This window comes from Vigna umbellata, chromosome 5 (assembly GCF_029865625.1).
Source record: "Vigna umbellata cultivar VRB3 chromosome 5, Vumbellata_1.0, whole genome shotgun sequence".
Taxonomy (NCBI): Eukaryota; Viridiplantae; Streptophyta; class Magnoliopsida; order Fabales; family Fabaceae; genus Vigna; species Vigna umbellata.
In genome coordinates, this window is record NC_142169.1 from 14,899,298 (window position 1) to 14,922,514 (window position 23,217).

The 23,217-nt window shown below is 34.4% G+C and overlaps 1 protein-coding gene and 1 pseudogene across 1 annotated transcript; both read left to right on the forward strand.

The window, feature by feature from the left end:
- The first annotated feature begins 311 nt into the window (after positions 1-311).
- On the forward strand, positions 312-491 carry LOC148197791 (signal recognition particle RNA; annotated as a pseudogene).
- Positions 492-12,959: 12,468 nt separating this feature from the next.
- LOC124830569 (Endosomal targeting BRO1-like domain-containing protein) lies at positions 12,960-16,621 on the forward strand. Its single transcript, XM_047304326.2, has 12 exons — positions 12,960-13,131; positions 13,602-13,809; positions 14,088-14,162; positions 14,269-14,327; positions 14,412-14,547; positions 14,661-14,757; positions 14,847-14,913; positions 15,166-15,264; positions 15,456-15,545; positions 15,881-16,035; positions 16,123-16,224; positions 16,342-16,621. The coding sequence occupies exons 2-12, from the start codon at positions 13,620-13,622 to the stop codon at positions 16,505-16,507; spliced, it is 1,236 nt and encodes a 411-aa protein (XP_047160282.2). The 5' UTR covers positions 12,960-13,131; positions 13,602-13,619; the 3' UTR covers positions 16,508-16,621.
- Positions 16,622-23,217: the final 6,596 nt, after the last annotated feature.

Below are 23,217 nucleotides of genomic sequence, written 5' to 3' on the forward strand. Positions count from 1 at the left end.
CCTAAAACCCTTACACTTCCTTTGCTCCTCTCTCATTGCCATTCAGAATTTTTTGACGCACTTCTTCATTCTCAGTTTTTTTCTTCTCTCTCTTCTCCCTTTGCACTGCTGTGTATGAAAATGATATGATTGTGTGGTTGGATCTGTAATGTGCTTCGGTTGAATGTTTCTCACTGTTCAGAGTGGTTGTCGGAAGCGCGACGAAGAGCTTGACGTACTTGGAATGGCAATTGAGTAGTTGTCGGTGTTGGAAGCGTGGCAGAGAGCTTCCGCACTTGGAATTGCGGTTGAGTGTCTGCCTCACTTGGAAGTTGGAAGTTGCAACTTGCTGACTTGCCCACTCCAAGTCGAGAGTTAAGCCATGGGTCCTTTGCGAAGGCATGTGTTTCTTGGTTCCTAGACATAAGGGCACCGCGTGAGGGTGGTTTCACATAGCAGCGACAATCTCCGGTTCTTGACAGTGGAGGGATAACAGGCTCCTGCACCTCCAGAGCTTGGTGAGCCTTGCTCTTGAACAACATTTTTTATTAAGTTGTCCAACATCATAAACTTAGGCTTAGGCGGGTAACTTTAAATCTCTGTTTTAATGCAAATTGAGTGCCTTGAAAAATAGTTCAAGTTTCAATAGCAGGCACCATATATTATCGAGTATTGTTAGTTCTACTCTATACATAAAATGGTCTCATATTCACCCAAAACATTGCTTTATATTATTATATCAGAATCCAATAAGAGGGAACTAACAACATACAAAATGGTGCATATTTGGGAACCCTGCATAAGCATCACCACCACCAACAACACATATTATTACCAGAAGAAAAAATGAAAATAAAAAGAACAGTCAGGCGTTGGAAGTGCGACAACCAACGTTGGAAGTGCGTTAAACACAAAGATAGAAATTAAATAAAAATTGGAGGTGCAGGACGAAACAGGTGAGGTGGAGGAAGAATACACGAAATCTAAAGATGAAGTGATACAATTTTAAAGTCAAATGATGACTTCAGTTTTTTTTTTTAAATAAAATAGTCAGATGAGGTGACTTAGGTGGATTTTTACTTTGTAATTTCTTTTTAATTTTTTTATTACATTTTAATGATATTTATTTTTTGTTTTTATTTAATTAATTTAATATTAAAAATTAATTTAATTAATTGAGTTTATCATATATTTTGAAATTTTTTTTATATTGTTATTGATTAATTTTATTTTCTAAGTCATTTTGTCAAAAATTTATTCAAAACCTGTTTTTTTATAACCGATAAAAAGTTAAATGGTTTTTTAAAATTAAATCATGTTATATGACTCCATATTATTTTTTCTATTAGTTATAGAAAATATATTGCTTACCATTATTTTTCATACAAGGCTTAAAAAATATATTTTAAAAGTTGTAATAATTTAAAAATAGTGAAATTTAATTATTTTAATATTAAAGTATTTTAATATAAATAGTTTCGTTATAAATGAATTTTATTATTTTAAAACATGTCATTTTTCTAGAAATTACTTTTTTAGAGTTTTTTGATTTCTTTTTAAGAGTTCTTCTTCCATATTCGTATGATTGAATCGAGACCCTATGATTGATTCTTATGGCGAGATCTTCAATCTAGATCGATCCGCTTCTCCATTTGAGTAAGTTGAGTTTTCAACCATTTTCTTTGGTCTTTTTTTTTTATATTTGTCCGTTTAGGTTGCATGTGTCTTTTAAGTCTTCAATTTGAGTCTTTGTTGATCAATGAACCTAACGGTGTACTTGATCGTGATGTGGTAGTTCGTAGGAGCAGATAGAAATTCTTGTGCGTTTAGGGCTGTGTTAGGCTCTCTAGAGCGGTTTTTTCATCTGTCAGGTAAGGGAAGCTAAATGCCTCGTTTTCTTTTAAAAGTTTGAGTAACTTATTAAATTGTTGGTATGTTGCAATTGTATGGGATAATGGTTGAATACGAGTTTGAGTTGAATGATGAGTGTCGATTTTAGTGAGCGTGCTGTTGAAATTTTTTACTGTGTGATTACTTTTGTTGAGAAATTTTGCATTGGTAGATCATCTTACAGTTGAACATTTGGTTTATTAATAAATTGAGACTTGGTTGAGAAATGGTCTTGATTTAAGGGTAGTCGTGGTGTCATATATGGTGGCTAGTTAGTCCTAAGAATGTTTTCTGGGTTGGTAGATGTGTCTGGGAGTGAAATTGAGTTATTAGACGTGTCTGGTGATGAGCGTCTGGTGGTGGACATCTAGTGATAAGCGTTTAGTGATGAGCATCTGATGGTGAACGTTTGGTAGTGAACGTCTGGTGGTAAGCATCTGATGATGAGCCTTAGTGGTAACCGTCTAGTGGTAAGCGTTTGGTGGTAAGCATCTGATGGTGAGAGTCTGGTGGTAAGCGTTTGGTGGTGAGCGTCTGATGGCGAGTGTATGGTGGAGAGCATTTAGTGGTGAGCGCCTGGTGGTGAGTAGGGATGATAGAAAAATTCGCGAGTACGGGTATCCGCGGATAAAATCCGCGGCGGGTTGTTATTATCCATGAATATTTATTATCTGCGGGTAATGGATAACGAGTATTTTAACATCCACTTTTAAATGGGTCGGGTGCTGGTATTAAACTATTTGCCTCGTGAGTACCCCGCTACTCGTAAAAAAGTACTAATAAAATATTAATTTTTATTTTTTTAAATTAAATTCAATTAAAAATAAAATTAATTTATATTTTATTAGGTTAAATTTAATTAAAATTAAATTTTAATTTATATTTAATTTAATTTACTTTATATTATATTATATATATATATATATATATTTTGTAATTTATTTAAATTTTATTTAAAAATATATAAAATATATCTTTTAATTTTTTGTGGGTATCCACGGGTTTTGAAATATCTACGAGTATTTTATAAGCAGGTACCCGTGTGGGTAGCGGGCGAGTTGCGAGTCAGAATTGTTTTGCAATGTCGGGTTGCGGGTAGGCACTATCCATGCCCGACCCGACCCATTGCCATTCCTAGTGGTGAGCGTCTGATGGTGAGCGTCTGGTTATGAGCATCTGATGGTAATTATTTTGGGCGTTTTAGATTCTTCCCGAGCTGTTGGCGAGGGTCTCCAAGCTGTTTTTCCTGCCTAGTGTGTGTATCGAATTGTTGTGAAGAAAATTGGGTTATTGTTTCCAGAGTATTATAAATGATTTTATACTTGAAATACTTTGAGTATGTGATGATAATGATGATTGTTATGAGGTGATTAATGAAGATATGTATATGTATATTTATGGCATAGTTCCATAGAAATCTTTGTAGGATTCTATGATGGCAGTTTAAGTATTGTAAGTATTGATGTCGGGATCCAATGGAGAGGTTATTTTGACACTCTAACCACCCGTACTCAAGTAGAGATTAGTGAATTAAGTCGTGAGAGTAATAGGAGGTTCTAATCTTCAAGTTTAGTGACCTAAGGCATTCAAGGATTAACCTTGTGGTGACTATATCCTGATGATCAAATCTAGTGTCAACACTCAATTTTGTCCGGGTTGAAAAAAGAAGTGTTTTTATTGGTTTTTTTTATTTTATTTTACCTTTTTGTTTTATTCTATTTTTATGTATTTAGATTTTTGCTTTTAATTCAATTTCTACTTTTCTTATCTTCAATTTTGTTTTAATAGAGTTAATAATTAAAAAATTAAAAAATGAAATTAAAACTGAAAATAAATAATAAATAAAATAAAAAAAATAAAAAAAAATTAAAAAAAAAAGGGGGAAAATAGAAAACGTGGGAAAGGGTTACGTGGGAGGCGTGTCTGGGGTGAGGGGGACCAGGCGGTTAGAAAGGAATATTTCCCAAGATTTTGGGAGGGGATTTTGTGGGGATCAGAGAGAGAGAATAGAAAGGAGGAGGGCATACGGGGAACGATCAGGCGGGAATCATCACCCAGATTCACCATCTTTGGACCTGAAGAAAAGAGAGACGCCAGCAAAAGGAAAGAAAGGATTGGAGACGCAAGGTTGGCAAGAGTAATAGAGAGGTAAGTAATATCTAACACTCCAGGGTCTACTCCGATTGTTGTTAAATTTGTGTGTGAATATTGTTGAATGCGCTGGATATTTGTATATGCTCATTATCACCAAACATCTTCAAGCTTCACCTCCAACACTTGATTTCCAATATCCATGATCATCTTCATTCCCTGCTGCATATTCCACCCATCATCACGGTCTCGCAAACTTGGTACTCCTCCATTTACTCAACCAAACCTCATTCCCTCATTCACTCATCAACCATTATCCTCAAACTGCATTATACAAAGCCACAGTCTAGAACAATGACCAATTTCCAGCATCCAAACACAAGCCCATACTTTACCTTCACTGAGCCAAAACAGGGATTGACCACTGTGTCATTCACTGTCGTCTTCAACCGCGCAACACCGATCTCCCTTTCCATTCATTCTTGTTCAATCTGGGAAGAGACACACGCCACCACCTTCAGGTTCACCATCCCGTTGTAGGACACTAGATTAGGGTAGTGGTGCTGAGGGGAAGAGGAGAAGGTTCTCTGTGCTATTCTCGGTGAATCGGACGACGGCTTCAGCGACAGGCGACGTTACTGGCAACGCCATAGACGACGTTTCGCGGTGATCGATTTGAAGAAGTATTGGCACATGTGCGGCGGAGGAAGACCCTCCCTGGAGATCAATGTTTTCGAAAAGAGAAGAGTGGAGAAGGTGGCGTCGTGGCTGGTGGTGGTTCTGGTGGTGCAAGTTGTCGCCGGCGAGCCTAAGGTGTGTTTTGGTTGAAGCAACGGTGGTCGGCCATGGCAGAGGTGATGATCAGTTGTGGTGCTAAACAAGAGACCTTGAATCTCTAGAGAAGGTGTGAACCGGCGTGAAGGAGTGGGAATGGGGATGAATCTCTGAACCCCTAGAAAATTCTAGGTTAGAAAGCATTGGACTGGGCCAGGCCCAGAAATGAGCGTACGTCCGGGAGCCTTGGGCCTCTTTAGGAACGCTCGTTTAACATTCTCACCAACGAGCGCTCGTTATCCAAACGAGCGAACGCTCGTTATCCTTAAGCCTTTTTTGACCGTTCGTTCAACACTCTCACCAACGAGCGCTCGTTATCCAAACGAGCGAACGCTCGTTATCCTTAAGACTTTTTGACCGTTCGCTCAGCACCCTCACCAACGAGCGCTCGTTACCCAAACGAGCGAACGCTCGTTATCCTTAACACTTTTTGACCGTTCGTTCAACATTCCAAACGAACGAGCGCTCGTTATCCAAACGAGCGAACGCTTGTTATCCAAACGAGCGAACGCTCGTTATCCTTAAGACTTTTGATCGTTCGTTCAACATTACAAACGAACGAGCGCTCGTTATCCAAACGAGCGAACGCTCGTTATCCAAACGAGCGAACGCTCGTTATCCTTAAGACTTTTTGACCGTTCGTTCAACATTCCGAACGAACGAGCGCTCGTTATCCAAACGAGTGAACGCTCGTTATCCTTAAGACTTTTTGACCGTTCGCTCAACATTCCGAACGAACGAGCGCTCGTTATCCAAACGAGTGAACGCCCGTTATCCTTAAGACTTTTTGACCGTTCGCTCAACCTTCTCACCATCGAGCGCTCGTTATCCAAACTAGCGAACGCTCGTTACCTTAAGCCTTCTTGACCGTTCGTTCAAATCTTCTCCCTGAAGAGCGCTCGTTATCCAAACGAACGAGCGTTCGTTTCCGAACCAATGAACGCTCGTTACTCAGCCTTAATTTCTCAACGTCCGTTCGTCATGCATTCAATGAGCGTTCGTTATTGAGCCTTCGTTCTCAACGTCCGTTCGTCATATCTCTCGACGAACGCTCGTCATTCAGCTCACATTTCTAAACGTCCGTCCGTCATGTTCCCCAATGGACGTTCGTCCTCTCCCCCAACGAACGTTCGTTCTTTACCTAACGAACGCTCGTTATTCTGAATCTCTTCCCAGCGTCCGTTCAGCCTCTCCAATTTCTTTTGTTTATTTATTTTTCTTTATTGTCTTATTTTATCTTGTTGTATTTATTTATTTTAGACATTTACTTATCCTAAAATATATATTTAATAATACAATATTGATAGTTTAAATAAAAAGAAATTTCAAAAATATGTTTTAAAGGTTTAAGCACACGTGTGACCGCTCGCGTCGTCTTTGTGCTAAAAACCTTCTCTTCTCCTTAAAAAGAAATTTCAAAAATATGTTTTAAAGGTTTAAGCACACGTATGACCGCTCGCGTCGTCCTTGTGCTAAAAACCTCTTCTTCTTCCTTAAATAAAATTTCAAAAATACGTTTTAAAGGTTTAAGCACACGTGTGACCGCTCGCGTCGTCCTTGTGCTAAAAACCTCTTCTTCTTCCTTAAATAAATTTACAAGAAAAGTTTTAAAGGTTTAAGCGCACGTGTGACCGCTCGCGTCGTCCTTGTGCTAAAAACCTTTTCTTCTTTTCTTAAATAAAATTTCAAAAATATGTTTTAAAGGTTGAACACTCGTGTGATCGCTCGCATCGTCCTAGTGTTCAGTACTTTTCTCTCTTATTTACGTAATATTAAACGAGGGTATGAGTGCTCGTGCGATCGTCCGCATCAGCCTAGCACTCAATACTCTCAAAAGTCTTCCTAAATAAGTAAATAATGGTATGTGTGCTCGTGCGATCGTCCGCATCAGCCTAGCACTCAATACCCTTAAGTTTTCCTAAATAAGTAGATAACGGTATGAGTGCTCGTGTGATCGTTCGCATCGGCCTAGTGCTTAATATCGTTATCTCTCTTTTCAAAAATAATTAAAAATATTTAAATATCATTTTAAAGGTATGAGTGCTCGTGCGACCGTTCGCGTCGGCCTAGTACTCATTACCTTCTTTTTCTCGAAAATATTAAAAACATAAAAATCTCCAAAAATTAAAAACATCTGCTTTTTTTCAAACAAACAAACAGTCTTTCAGCTAGAACTACGTAACCCTGATTTCTCATTTTGAATGAGAATACGTAGGAGCAAGGTCAATCCTTGTCGGGCCCAAAAAACTAAAAAATATATTTTGTTTATTTATAATTTTATTTTAGGGGATAATTAAACATTTTGAAAAACCACATCATATTCGTGCATTTAGTTAAAGGTACTGCCTTAGGGCAGGCGTTGTGGGGTGCTAACACCTTCCCCACGCGTAACCGACTCCCGAACCCAATCTTTGGTTTTCGTGGACCGTGCTTTATCGTTTTGAGGTTTTTCCATAGTTTTCCATAATAAACTATGGTGGCGACTCCAAATCTCTTTTCGAAACCCGTTTCTTTTTGGATCGTCGTCCCGTCGCGATTCCGGTTGCGACATCTAGAAATAGGTTATATTATGATATGAACATAAGATGATCTTCCAAGTGGGTTGATGAAGCTTCTCCAAAGGGTGGACTCCATATGAACAATGATAGTAGCAGAAGCAAATAGAGATGAAGAGATGAAGATGTTAGTGTTGTATGGTCTTGGTAGATGTCCTTCTAGGAGGTTAGGCCAACCATGAAGGAGAAGGTATGAAGAAGTTTACAAGAAGACAATTTCATAGGATGAGAACTCAAGAAGAGAAGTTTTGCAATTTTGGCAAAAAGACTTTACATTCAATCAAGTTCCAAGGATTAAAGGGTATCTCTCCTTTTATAGGTGAAAGAGAAGGATAGAGTACATGAAGTATTTAGGAGCCTCTCCATCATTTAATGAGGAGCCTCATCATTAAATGAGGAGCCTAAGCATTAAATGAGGAGCCTAAATATTAAATGTGAGGAGCCTTAGGCTTTGTAACTAATTTAGTCAAAGCATTTAATGCATAGGCTCCTTGCACCTAACTCCTTCCAAAACCTATATTTAACTCATTTCTAATCCATTTTAGGTGCTACCTTCTAACAAAGGACCTAATGGTGCACTAGCTCTCTCTTAAAGCCATCAAGCCTTCTAAACAAAGAAAAAAAAAGTGTCTTGGCAAAATACAAGGCCTAAAAAATGAGCTATATTACATATTTACCAAAAGTGTTTTAAGATAAAGAACAAGACTAAAATGTGACCCTTCACAATAGTAGAATCTTTCAAGCTCCATCTTCTTTGACCATGACTCTTTATGAGAGGTCCAATGTCTTCTAAGGCTTAAGGGAAATCAAGAACAAGCTTGAAAGTTCTTCTTCTTCTTCTTCCAATCTCCTTGCCTTAACTTAAGTTGATGCTCCCTTCATGGATCTCCATTTAGTTCTCAAAATGGATTCCATCATACCCTCCCTCTTGAAAAACGACCTGTCCTCAAATGGAAAAGATATTTGAGGAAGCATAACTTTGGTTTATTGATCTCATCCTGGATAAAAGATGTACCTACAACAAATCGAAAATAAGAGTATTATTAAAAGAATGGACCTAAACAAAAGAACAAAGAAAGAAGACCTTTTGTTTTTGGAAAGTGTTTTATGAGGAAGATTGTTGGCCTTTATTTCAAAAAGTTGTTGTAGTGATAAACACATATATAAAAGAAGAAAGAAATAAGACCTTTTATTTAAAGATTTTATTTAGGAAAATTATTTTTTGTACATAATATAAAACTTTTTCTTCACTAGGTGAAGAATAAGAGTTATCCAAGCTTCCAATGTGTTGATATTTTAAAAGGAATGTTCTTTTAGGAGGACATTGAAAATAAATGTTCCCTCTCTCAAAACACTTAAAGCATTGGACATCTATTGTTCTAGTTTTAGATTTTTCTTCAAAAGTTATAAGACCTACTTTACAAAAATGTTTTTGTTCACCTTGAGTTATTTGTAACTTGTGAGGTAACAACAACTCAAAGAGTGATTTTTCAAAGGTTATTGAGGAGTTAAAAATAATGGGAAATGAAAATTGAGGTAAAAGACTTTCAAAAGTAAATTTTGAAACCAAGAAATGAGAATCATTAATGAAAGGATAAGAGTTCAAAGTTTGGAAAACTCCCTTTAGAACTCTTGATTCAATTATGATTGGGGAGTGGGAAGTGCCTTGAGTAATACTTCTTCTTTGAGTAGGAGTTCTTCTTTAAGTAGAATTTCTTCCTTTGCTTTTTCTCTCCTCTCAATATCTTCTTTCTCTTTCTTTTGTTTCTCCTCCCTCTCTATTATCTCATTTTCTTCTTTCTCTTTCCTTTCTCTCTCCTCCCTTTCTGTTCTCTCATTTTCTTCTTTCTCTTTCTTTTCTCTCTCATTCCTTTCTCTTCTAGCTTCCTCCTCTCTAACTTGTTTCTCTACTTGTATTTGTTTCTTTTTTCTTTCTTTCAATTTCTCTTCTTTCCTTATCCCTCAAGATTTTCTCACGTTTCTCCTCAAACTCCTTCTCTTCATGAAAGAAATTTTTTTCACCTCTAATAGATTCTTTATCTTTCTCCATGAATTCTCTCTTTTCATGTTTAAGCTCTTGATTTCTCTTTGAAAAGATGGAACAAATATTCTTCTCAAGCAAGCTCTTATATCATTTCAATCTGTAATTGGTGATTTGATATTATTTTTAACATCAATTTTCCTTTGATGCCACCAATCATATGCATGCCTCACAAATCTAGAAGAACACAACCAAATTATGTGAAACTTACTATACTTAATAATGAATGACTGAAGTTTTTCAATCTTTTCTTTCCAAGCTAAGTTTGACATCAAATCAACTTCTCTATCAAAATGTGGAATGTCATTCTCAACTCTTAAACGGAACTCATTCTCACTATACCTATAATAGAAATTATCATTATCCCAAAAACGATCATGCAAACTAGAATGGTAGAAGTTTTCATTTTTGTGACTATTTTGAAGCTCATTTCTACTATGAGAGATGGATATTTCTCTAGTGTACCTTCTTCTATTGGATGACTTAACTTGCTGTTTTTCTCTCCTTTTTTCCATCATAAACTCAGTAAACATACTTTCTAACTTGCTTACTTTTTGTGAAGTTCATACCTAAGATGTAATTCCTCTTTACTATCTCTTATACTACTATGAACACTTGAATGATAATGATCACTCATGTTATAAAGTTTAAAATATTTTCACAAAGTTTTTCAAAACAATTTACAACTATGAGTGAGAAAGGTTTTCACAATTAAACTTTTTGTTTTTATTTTTGATTGATGATTCCAAGAGAGAAACAATAGAGTAAAGATATTTCAAGTAGCTCACAGGAAAGAGAGATGAGTCACAATGAACAAGCTTAGAAACCAAGTCTTTCCTAGACAAGGAATCCCTGAGTTGCCTTACTTAAGCTTCTAAGAAGAAATCTTCCAAAAAAATTTTAAATGCAAATGCAAAGAATGCTCCTAAAACCAAAGAAAGGTTTATCTAAGATGTTTTCAAACAACCTAAGTACCACAAAGACTTAAAAGAAAAATAAGACAATGTATTCGATTACTAGAGAATGATAATCGATTATCCATAATCGATTATGACTTACCATAATCGATTATCACAACTAATTGTTGGATTTTTTTAGTATCGATTACCTTAATTAGATAATCTATTATCACGTATGAAAAAGCTGACAATGGATTTTTTGGAGGTGTTCTTGAGTGAGTTCTTTATAAAGATGTTTTAGACTCTCATTCCAACACACTTCGTTTTGCTTTAAACTGAGAAACATGTGATCTAAGGTTTGTGTAAATCTTGTGCTTTGGCTTTGGTTACTTGGTGTTGGCAAAAGCGAGAACTTTCAGTAGGAGTGTGATTGAGTGCTACTGCTATTGCTGAGTGAAGCCTGTCATCCTTTATGAAGATTCAAAGGAAGTGTTCATCCTTCGTGAAGCACTCGGAGGAGGTGTTAATCCCTTGTGGCCTTCAGGGGAAGTGAGTTTCATCTCTTGTGGTGATAAGATATGTGTTTTTAAACCCTTAAACTTGTCTTTCTATGTGATTATAATAGTTTATTGGTTTTGTGATAGTAGATAGTTAATCTCTGTTTGGGATTAGCAACTGGACGTGGATTCTTGTGATCTAAATCAGTATAAAATCATTTGTGCAATAATCTCTCTTTTCCTACACTTTTTATTGTTGTTGATATTATTTATTAAGTAAGTTTAAAAAGAGAGAAGTAAAATTATTTTAATACACAAGATATCAATTCACCCCGTCATTTTGATTTTTTGTCAAAACACGCTAATCATTCCATTGCACTACTCTAACAAATGGTATTAGAGCTTTCTTTGATAGTTATTCAATTTTTTTTTTCGAAAATGTCTGGCTAATATCAAACTTTTGCATAGGGTGCTTCAATTGACAGACCCCCTCTTTTTGTTGGGAAAAATTATGCTTTTTGAAAAATAAGAATGCAAGTAGTTTTAGAGACTGTCGATATAAGTATTTATGCTGTTAAATATGGTCCTTTTGTTCCTACTACGATTGTAAATAACGTGCAAAAACCTAAAGCTATATGCCCAATGGACTGTTGATGAAAAAAATAAGGCTTAATATGATGTTAGGGCCATGAATATTATTTCATTTGCTTTAACCCTTGATGAGTTGTATAGGATTTCTGTTTGTAAAATCGCTCAGGAAATGTGAGAAATTTTAAGAGTAACTCATGAAGGCACAAATGATGTTAAACGTGCTTGAAAGAACTCTTTAATAAAAGAATATGAGATGTTCTAGATGAAACATTAAGAAATAATCCACTGTCTTTAGAGTCATTTTATACACATTGTCAATCATCTATCCGATTTAAGTAAAAATTTTGACATTAAACAGTTAAATATTAAAATTCTAAAATATTGAATAGGACATGACAACCAAAAATCATGTTTATGACAACTTTGTTTGGTACAAGATTAAACTTGAAAGGTTGAAAGAAGAAAAGAATATATGAATAAAAAGAAACATTGGTTTTAAATTTCCATGATAATTCTTATCACTTTCACTAATACAAGTCTTAATTTTCTTAAATCTCTTCTAAATTTTGGGGATGTTTAATCAATCATCATCCTTCATGCAAAGAGTCAATTGCAAGTCAATAAAGTTGGTCACATTTCCTACCTTTTGTTTGCAACTTCATCCTTTCTAATGACTAATAATCTTTTAAACGGTAGACATTGTAAGCAAGTACACTATAACACCTTAAGAAGGGGACCTTTTGTTTCTCCCTCACACTACACCTTTCATGTTCCGTTTTGAACATTGATAACGTATACGTCATACAGATTCAATGTTGGAAACTCATTTGGACATAATATACAATCAATTGAACATTTATATATCTTCTCCTTAAAAATGTTCGAGGAAGAACTTATATCATCAAATAAATCGATTGGTTGTGAAAATAGTTGTATACGTTGTTTCTTGGGCAAACTTGGTGATGTATTCTTTCCAGCATGCACGTGCGAGCATCTACATTTAACAGAAGGATACTGGGCCCACTTCGTCCTTCATCCTCAATCCACGTGCCAATACTTCGTTTCCATATCTAACCTACGACGGAAATTGCAATATAATTTCTCTTCAGATTCGATCCATCTAAATGAATCATATTCGTAGACTAAATAATACTAATTAGGAGAAGGTTAATTATGCTAAAGTTAGTTCATCTTCAAATATAGTAAGTAAAGATAAATCACTTTTAAATATATTGAAATTTATAGTTAATAAATATTCTTTTATCTTTTATTGCATGTACAATATCCAGCCACAAACCAATATCTCATCCCAACCAACGAAATTTATAAATTATAACTCTTCTATCTTTATTTCTCAATGAGACATTTATAACATTTATTCACAATTAATGTGATTAATGTGACAAACACTCAACAAGTCAAATATAAGAAACTTAGTATTTACTCTATTAGAAGATGTAAAATCCAATTTTTGATGGAGACATTGATAGGTAAAGCGTTGTTGCACTAAAATATAGATGCATGTAATTATAATAATAGTAACACCTAAGTCCTCTACACGTCCTACAAGTTAAGCGTTTAATGAAACCTAAAAAAAATACAAGTGAACGTGGTCCTTGGAAAGAAGCAGAGACTTATACGCCATGGCCATGTGAGACATGTCTCGGTTCTTGAGCTTCCAATTCACTCAGATACCATATTAACACGTTCTTCCTCCCCAAGAATCTTCCCTCCTTCTCTCCTCTCTGTATCCAGTAAGTTCTTCCAAACTTCCTCTCTCTTTTAATAACCCTTTTATTCTTCTCTTAACTTAATTCCTCAACTTCTCTTTCTCTCTGTCTTTTCTCCACCCATCATTTAGCTATTTTCATTTTAATATTCTTCAACAATCATGTCTGAATCCACCAGGATTAACTGTCTTTTCTGTCCCACACATGCAGATCATACAACTGTTTTTTTTGTTCTTTTTTTTCAATTATTATTATTAACCTTCTGTTTGCCACCCAACTATGGTCATGATGAAAACTGTGGTTAGATGATGTTTCTTCATTCCCAACCCACTTCGGCAGAGTTGAATTCCAGTACTTTTATGCTGTTAAAAAATGTGCCAGCAGCCATGCTTTATTACCTTATCAAGTTCATGTCATCATTAATGCTCGGTTTCTTCATAACACTGCCACTGTGATGGAATCGGGTTGTGGAAATGAATGTTTGGTTTGTGTAGGATGCTTTGCTTGAAAGGATGGGGTGCACTTACTCTGTGAATAGGAAAAAAAAGACAAACTTTCCTGAAGTGGTGGTGTTTGTTCCATCAACAAGAATTCCGGTGCAATCTGATCTTCAAAGGGTGCTTAAGGGTGTAATTCCACGGGATCTTGCTGATAAATTGACCTCACTAAGGAATCAGATAGTGTTGGTAGCAGAGGATACTGGTGTGTCTTTGCTTCTTCACTTGATTAGTATTTTTTATTTTATTTTGTGTATTTGTTTTACTTGTTTCTTGAAATATACAAGAATTGGATCATAAACACTAGATTTTAAACCTGGATGTTTTCACTATATAGCACAATAAGTGGGCAAAATTCAGAACTTATGTTATGCATACTCTACTTCTTCAATTAATAACATTCATAAAGAAATTATAGATTTATTGTAGAATGAATGGTAAAGTGTGAAAATGTCATGCTGATCTGAAGTTTTAACTGTGCAGGTGGGTCAGCTATAACTGAATTGCGGCGAGCTTTGAATGAGTACTTGTCTCTTCTGATTGGACTTACAAAGAAAGGTTTCTCAAATCCCCTTCTTCCGAAATCCTTTCAAACTTTTTATAGAATGGATATTGTTTCTCTGCATTTGTGAAAATGGGCTGAGTGATTTTCATTTGTTAACAGAGTATGGTCTCGAAGGACTAATAGATTTCAAATGGAAACATTTAGAAGATGGGAAACAAGTATGGCCATCATCAAACTCATTCTTCTTCACTTTTATTATTGGTAATTTTAGTTTCTTTAACATGGTAAAGTTTACTTGGCAGGATAGCAGTGTAGCAAATACCTGGTTTGAGGTGCTCTCTGCAGTGCACCTTATGGCTATGCTCACACTGTCTGAGGCTGACTCAATGATGACTCCAAAGGACTCGTCAGGCTCTGGATTCAGGGTTGTATCTTCAGGTTTTGTGTCAATACATAAGCTTTGGCGTACTAGTGAAACATGAACTTAGATCCTGTTAAACCATCCACAAGTTGAACAATCATTGATCATGCATATATTTGTATATTGTCAGATAGCAAGAGGGAAGCAATTGATTTGTTGCTGAAGGCCTCAGGATACCTGGAATTCTGTTTAAGGGATATTCTTACTCGGATACCTCCTGAAGTCAGGTACTTTTCTGAATAGATTTTAAGTTTGTGAAACTAGTTTTGGAGCAGCACTGAACAACCTTAGTAAAGTACATTCAAACAACATCCAGGAATACTTTTCCCCACGACTTACAGGAGGGTGTGTTGGAGGCTATTGCTATTCAAACACTTGGCCAGGTACTCCTTGATCAGTATCTCTAGAATTACAAGTGCAAGCATTTAATTCTTATAGCGTACAATTTGAGTAAACAACTTAATTAAACACTCAAATGTATTAAGAGCTTATAAACAAAAAGTATCTGTGTGGGAAAGTCACTAAAAACTTATGTTGATTTGAATAGATTATAAGTTAAGTTGACTGCAGTAAAATAGTTTAATACACAATCCCCTTCAGATTGGGTATAATAGTTCATCTTGATGGTTATTTAGGGAACTGAGATTCAACTTGGTCTTGCTGTGGAATGTCAAAAGGCAACTTTGTCTGTGAAGAGGAGATTGGCATGTGAACAGCTGATATACTTTAGTCAGGTTTTTGTTCAATCTGTTGAATATCTATTCATCATTACTGCTTTAAATCACTAACTTTATGACTGGAATCTGTTTTGTAAGTTCACGAAAACATAATATCTGTTGAAAGGAAATTATTATCCCTAATACTTCCTTTTATCACTATGGGGATTGTTGTTCCTCAAGTATAAATGTTTCACTTTCATGAGCAGGCTTATCACTGCTTGTTAGGATGCAACACCAACCAAGGGAGTGGAAGAAAGCATCTCCGATTCATCAAATGGAAATTCCTTGAAGCCAAGGTTAGTAATGGTATCAAGATTGATTAAATACCTTCCACCAAAAATAAATCTTTGACATAATTGTAAAGATTTTTTATCCTATCATTTAATCATTAGTTTTCATGTAACTAAAAGTTGTCACTTTGTAAAATTGCTTATAACATTATACTCTGTTAGCAGTATAACAATCTTTGCACCACATTAAACATAATATATATAATAACAAATAAGTTCATGATTATTATGAACTTTGACATCACTGCTATGCTGACACTTTTTCATTTGTAGCTGACAACCAATAATATAAGTTATAATGTATATAATCCATAACTTATATTTTTTTATTACGTTGTCAGGCTGCAGCCTACTACTACCATGGTCTGATCCTTGACAAGGGTAATGAACCAAACAGTTCCATTGGTGCTGTGTCTTGTTTTCTTGCTGCAGAAGAGCTTCTGGCTGAAAGCAAGAAGGCCAGCTTAAGCTTTTGCCTTGCAGCTCCAGTTACAAGGTTGGTATTGATCTTTGACTCTTGTCTGGATGCTTCTTTTGTCACATCCCTTTATCTTAAATAACAAATATGTATCTCTCTGTCAAGGGTTCCTCCACTCTGGGGTGCTATGAGATTTTTACACCAGAAAATTCCTGAAGTTGCATCAAGGAAGTCTCAGATGTATGGCTACCTCTGGGAGCAAGAGAAGTAAGGAGCTTTCTTTGTTTCCAAATCATGTGTTTTACTGTCTTGATTTATCAACTAAACTCCAGATTTCCTTTAGATATCATAATTATGATGATTGGAACTTTGTTAATGATGCAGGGGTCTCCAATCATTGCCAGATCTTCCTGAGTTCCAATTATCATTACGTCCAGATGACTATGAACTGCCTGAAATTGATCCAGCATGGGATAGTAGAAACTGGGAATCTCTAGGACAGCCATTGAAGGAGCACCTTATAGATAGTGATGAGAATCCAACTGATTGATGAACTTAAATGATCTTCTTTGTTTTCTATCAGTAGTTCAATACCTTCTTGAATGTTAAAACTCTTCTATACGTGCTAACATTGTCATACATATCAAGGTTACTATTCATTATACGTAATTAAAGTCTAATAAATTCGTAATTATAATAAATAAGATTAAGGTAAGAAATTTCCTAAAGTATTTCGACACAAAAAAAAAAAAAAAAAAACTAATTAGGAAGTGGTATTTGTTAGTGGGCAAATCAACACCTTGATTTTGGTAAGATGGAGGAAACCTATTTGTTGTACAACAAAAATTGTGAATTTTCCATTTTTGAGTTATCCATTGAAGGTGTGTGTAGCATGACTAGTTGAAGTACGTAATCCACATATAGACACACTTGATTGGAAGTTGTTTTACTACATATATTGTTGAGTAGGTTGTGGCTTTAGCCTTACTGATGAGGCTACGTTATCAATTTTTGTTTTCCCGGTGTTGATACTCCAAGGCAAAATTAGTTCTAACTTGAAAAAATGCTTGGCATAGTTGTATTTCACTCATGGTGAATTGTTGTAAGTTGGTGATCATGGTTTCTATCAAGTTTCCGGTCACGGTTGTGGTTTTATCTACACATATCCTCCACTTGTTGCATCAATCATGCTCCTTTATTTTCATAGAAATATTTGATAAGGAGTTGTTCACTTATTTGAGGCTGAAGAAAACTTACACATAGGCTCTTGAATGCCTCCAAAAATATCATATAAGCTTTCCTCATCAGGTTATTTAATGCCACATTTTTATTTCTTTTGAAAGTGCTATTCACATCAAATAGCAGAACATGTAATGTGGAATATCTTTAAATGTTTACACGGATAGTCACTTTCAAGGCCACAAAATCTCATAAGCAACTATATTAAACCAATTTTCAAAATAAAAGGGACATTCAATGCAGCCACTTTCCTTAGATTTCTTTCATCTGGGTTTTCAAAATTAGAATCACAATTTAGCTTTTCTTTTATGAAAAGTTTTTATATTCCTAGATCAAATGGTAGTAGATTTTTATTGACATTCAACAAATAAAAATAAAAAAAAAAAACAAAAAAAATCTCTAAAAATAATTGGAAATTCGTTGGCTAAATTAACAAATATTCTTAGGAAACAAAAGCAACTAGAATATCTTACTAATTTGAAATTCGTTAACTCGGTTAAGTCGATTTTAGAGTAAGCGTACATACTACATACTGAAAATAAGTCGATCAAACACCCACACCCGTGATTAATTGAGCATAACCAAAGTAGTATTAAGAATAATTTAAGGATTACTATGCTAAGCAAGGTTAGAAGGTTATTGGGTCGCTATTAAGGTCATGTTAAGGTAAAATCCTATCTAGAGTCCTATAAATTGTTAAGATAAGATCGTCTAACAACTTTTGTTTTGAAGTTTAACAAAAGTGTTTAACGAAATAATGTCTAATGAAAAGAAATAGTCTAGGATAACATGCTAAACGTTAACATCCTAAACACATAACGTTACTCTAAAAATAGAGTTCACTATACGCTATAGTGCACATATCAAGTTAAACACTAAAAGAATAAATACTTATACAAATAGTACTTTCTTGTCTATGGTGTTGTTTTCTCTATTTTTGTGCAAATCATAAAGAACAAAGCTTTATTTAAAAGTTATGCATTGATTCAGAAGAACGTTAAGAGTTAGGAAGACATTATGAGAATGTTTCATCAATGCCTTTTGTTTGACGTATCCATACAAGTAGCACAATTGTATCTAGAAAAGCAACATAACATTTGACCTTTAACCAAAAGGCTATACACTTACGTGAAAGTCAATGCTCTGAGTAACAAATCTCTTTTGAAGAAGCCTGTATAAAGAGAATCACATGAAGAGAAGACAACAAGAATCAAGAATTATTATACCACAAGCCAAATTACATTGTTTCAAAAGTTTATACCAAAAGAACTTTTAAAGAAACCCAAATATTTCCCCCGTCATCTCTCACATCTATCATGCTTCTAAAACATCTGCAATATCATCTGCTCATGTATAATATATTATATGATCATCGCCGATAATTTTCATTTTCATAAATAAACAAACACACACATGTATGGGTAACTTACTGATAAAATAATCATAAAAACAAGATATAAACACACTAATTATATCAACCATAAACAATCATCCCATACATAGTAGTAATAAAAATAGGATTCCTAATCCTCTAACATAAACAATTCAATCATAATGAATTACTTGATCCTCGATCCTTTATCTTTAATCATTGATGTCATCTCCAACATCTCACACCTAGACCCTTGGTCTATCTACCCATTAGCACATATGCTAACTACTTACTATAACCATCATAGTAACACCACTATCCACATAGCATAACTAGGAGCATATTCAATACCATGATTATCATCATAGATAGACCAACATCATGACTATCTCAATCATGAATAACACCATGAGCATCACCAAACCGTGAACTCCATTATGACAAGACTTAGTTACAATCATGTACCCTACCTCACCCGCCTAAAGTCGCTCTTATAGACCCATTATAGGTTCCCCTACAAATACACTCGAGTCATCCTTCTTTTGGCTTTGGACCTATTTTCCTATCACACAAGGTGAAACATTTATTCCCCCACCAAAGAAGATTCAACACTCGAACACCATTATCTTTTCTACAACTATTTACTAAAGAGAACATCACTCTCTTTTCAACAACCAATGCCAAAGAGAGTCACCCCCTTTTCAACAAATAATGCCAAAGGGAATATCCCTCCATTTTCAACAACCAATGCCAAATGGAGCATCTATTAGTAGATAGTCTTAGGATTTACTAGGTACAATAAGTAGACTAATCTCCCATGCCCCATGCTCATTAACCGCACACACCCTTGTACCTTCTATCATCCACTCATGCTTTATCGCCAATTCAATAGTCAAACCTAACCCTAAACATAACCATTAATCTCATTCTCTAATTATCATCACGTTCTACAGCTCCTCAAGCTTAGTCCACATCCATTCTTCATCAAATTTCCTCAAGCTTAGTCCACATCCATTCTTCATCAAATTTGTCATTTTTAACAAAAATGCACTAGGATAACCGATTATCATAAGTCATAATCTATTATTCCCGAGAAGTTCATAATTACACAAAATACACTATGATAATCGATTATCACTTATAATAATAAATTATTCCAATGGTCTTAGATAATTGATTATTCTTGAATCAAAACACATATTGGACAAAATTCAAGTGTTTAAAACACATACATCAATCCTAAATCACGAGAAAACATACTCAATACATCATGCATTTATTCAAGTCTCACATACCCTTATGAACAGACCCTAATACATACTACATCACTTGAATCATCCAAAACCCATCATTATGTAGATTACAACCTAAACAACCCCAACATACTGAATATGATCATCATACCACTCTTTATAACATATACTTGTATAGGAAAACCTTTAGCATTAATACATATCATCATGGGATAACCTAACAAAAACATACATACTTTCATAGGGAAAACCCAACACAAACATGATATAAACCCTATCATCATGCATACAGAAACCCTTGCCCAACAATAACAACAAATAATCATAATCATAATCGCATAAACATGTATCAAAACAAGAATTTCCATGTAAGAAAATCAAGAATGCATAGCATACAACAAACAAAGGTAATTTTCCCCATAACTTGGCCGATCCTAAGGCTTTCTCTATGCCCAAAGATATTCTCCAATGTAGTTGCACTCTCTTGTTGACTCTCTCTTTTCCTCTCATTTTCAAAGTTTCTGTCTTATTTTCCTATTGGCCAAAGTTTATATATGAGGTGCCTAATATAGTTACAGTTATGTGTAAAATATACCTAAGGTACTCTATTTATAATAAAAGCCCATAAAGAGTAATAACAACTAACTAAAATAAAAGATATAAATAATATAAAATAAATTTATCTTTAACTTAATTAATTTTGATAAGTCCTTAGATAATATATCCTATCTTAATATTTTTATTCTAATTAATTATGATAAGTCTATCAATAATATATATTATTATTATCTAGCCATAATATCTAATTATATATAATAATATCTCAATATATCTTTTAGTTAACTATATATCAATGCTCAAGAATATCTTTTAGAATATTTAACAATATCTAATAATATCTTTTTCTAATAATAGTATCTCTTTTAATCTCAAGATTATATCCCCTATTTTCTTTCAACTACTTTTTTAGAATAACAACTAAATCTTCTAAAAGATGTATTTATTATCTTTTTATTAAATTTTCATATTATTTAATTTGCATGTTTTTTCTTTCTACATCCCCTATTTTAATTTATGCACCTAATTAATAAATGTAAAATATCATTTTTCCCCTAGACAGAAATATAAATATTATAAAAGAAAATAACATAATAATTATGTCTTAATAAATATGTACACACAAGAACATTAATTAACAAAAAAAAACAAATTCTCAAGACTAATTTATTTCTAATACCCATATTTTCTCGGATCTTACAACTTGCGTTGATTAAAGGCAAATAAATAAAGTAGAGAAGGGATGAGAAAAATTACACAAGTGTTTTTTATAATGGTTCGAATCAAAAGATTTTATGTCCAGATGTTAATCTCTTAGAAAGAGGGATTAACCTTTCACTAAAATGAATAACATTTTACAATAGGGAATTAAAGAAGAGATTAGAGAACACCTCTCTTAACGAATAAGAGATTATCAACACTTTCTTTTGACTCACAAAGGAACGAACATCTTGATTCTGCTTTGTAGATAAACATTAACAACGTAAACACACTAAGTAATAGTTTTTCTTCTTCAAGTACCGAAACCACAAGCTTTTTTAAACACTCAGAGAGTTTTTCTAGACACTCTTGCTTTGTAATTGTTTAAGTAACCCTTAAAGAACTTTGAAGCACATTATTTATAACCCTAGGTTCGAACTAGATGATGGATTTTGTGATTTATGTTGAGTGATTCTCCTTTTGATAGGACCAAGGGTTGGGCCCTATTCCATTAGAACCATAACTCTAAAACTATTTTGTTATACATGATGGGGAGCAATAAATGGGAAATATACAGGGAGGCACTCACTCATAATGACATGGAATTTTTTAATTTGTATGTGTGCTTTTATGGCAAGAGTATAACACATCTTATTTCATGCTGTTGTTAAATTCGTGGAATTTTAACTTATGAAAATATTTTTTTTTCATTAAGTATTTTTGGAGAAATTAAGAAACACTACAAGAAAAATTAGAATTACATACTGCTAAAATCCGTATGTAACATTCAAAATCCGTATATAATGATTAATTACATACGAAATACATACGGACAAAAATCCGTATATAATATACTCGTAGGTAAGTTATATACGGATTTATCCGTATGTAAATTACATACGGATAAATCCGTATATAATATCCGTATATAAGTACATATATAATTACATATGTAATTACATACGGATTTATCCGTATGTAACATATGGATAGAGAAAAAAAAAATAATTCCTTTATTTGTAAAGATCAGGGAGCCTTAAAACAAACAAATAAACTTATAAATACAATATAATATTATATAAGGCACAATTGCAAGTGTCGTAGCAGTTTTTGTAGCCACATCTAAACTGGGTTGTTTCTGTCTACTTTAAAAACACTTCTTCGGAAGTCCATGTCCTCAAATCTCTCCTAACAACCATCAAAACACATTAAAGACATGACCACGAAAAAACCAAAAGCGAGTGAGCAAATTGGAAACCAAATATTATTGGAGCGCAAAACCAAAGAAAGAAAAAAGGGTTAGATAGATGAAACCCTAGATTTTGGGGGTGGAAGTGGGAAGAAAGATTTGCACCTTGCAAAAGAAAACCCTAGATTAGATAAATTTAGGATAAGAAGGTTAGGGCTTGAAGGAAGAAGATTAGGAACTTACTGAAGAGTCACCGCCGATAGTGAACGACGACGGCAGTGAGTGATAGCCACACTAACGAAATGCCGGTGTGAGAGTTGAAGTGGAAGGGTTCTGAGTTGTGGGAGGAAGAGGGAGAAACGCGATTTTGACAGTGGGAGAGTGCAAATGAGAGGTTGTGTGAGGAAGAGGAAAAAAAATGCGAGTGATTTCGAGAGAGGGGAAAATGGAAGTGGAAGGGTTCTGTGAGTTGTTGTGGGAGGAAGAGGGAGAAACGCGATTTTGACGGTGGGAGACTGCAAGTGAGAGGTTCTGTGAGGAAGAGAACGCGAGCGATTTCCAGAAAGAGGGGAAAATGCGGGTGATTTCGAGAGTGTTAGGTTAAAGAAAAAATTAATTTTAATTTTTAATCATTAGATACAAATCTTATATACGGAAAATAAGAGGCAAAGATGTTTTCTATCACATACGGATTTTTTCGTATCTAACTCAATTTTTAATATCCGTATATAATATCTGTATATAATAAGTTTTTTATATACAGATTTAAATCCGTATATAATAATATGTAGATAAATAACTATTTTCTTGTAGTGAAAAAAAATTCGGATTAACTTGGAAATTACCTCTGGGACAAAGCATGGATGATTACTTGGTCTTTTGGATTGGACTTGATGATTCAGCTTTTGCTAATGTTGTGCTCACATTCAATACTTGTGAAATAGGTTGAC

Excerpts from the sequence above, each read along its gene's own strand:
- LOC124830569 (XM_047304326.2), top strand. The coding sequence starts at position 13,620 with ATGGGGTGCACTTACTCTGTGAATAGGAAAAAAAAGACAAACTTTCCT. Across the intron at positions 14,163-14,268 it reads GATTGGACTTACAAAGAAAG|AGTATGGTCTCGAAGGACTA; the intron begins GTTTCTCAAATC and ends ATTTGTTAACAG. Across the intron at positions 14,328-14,411 it reads ATTTAGAAGATGGGAAACAA|GATAGCAGTGTAGCAAATAC; the intron begins GTATGGCCATCA and ends TTTACTTGGCAG.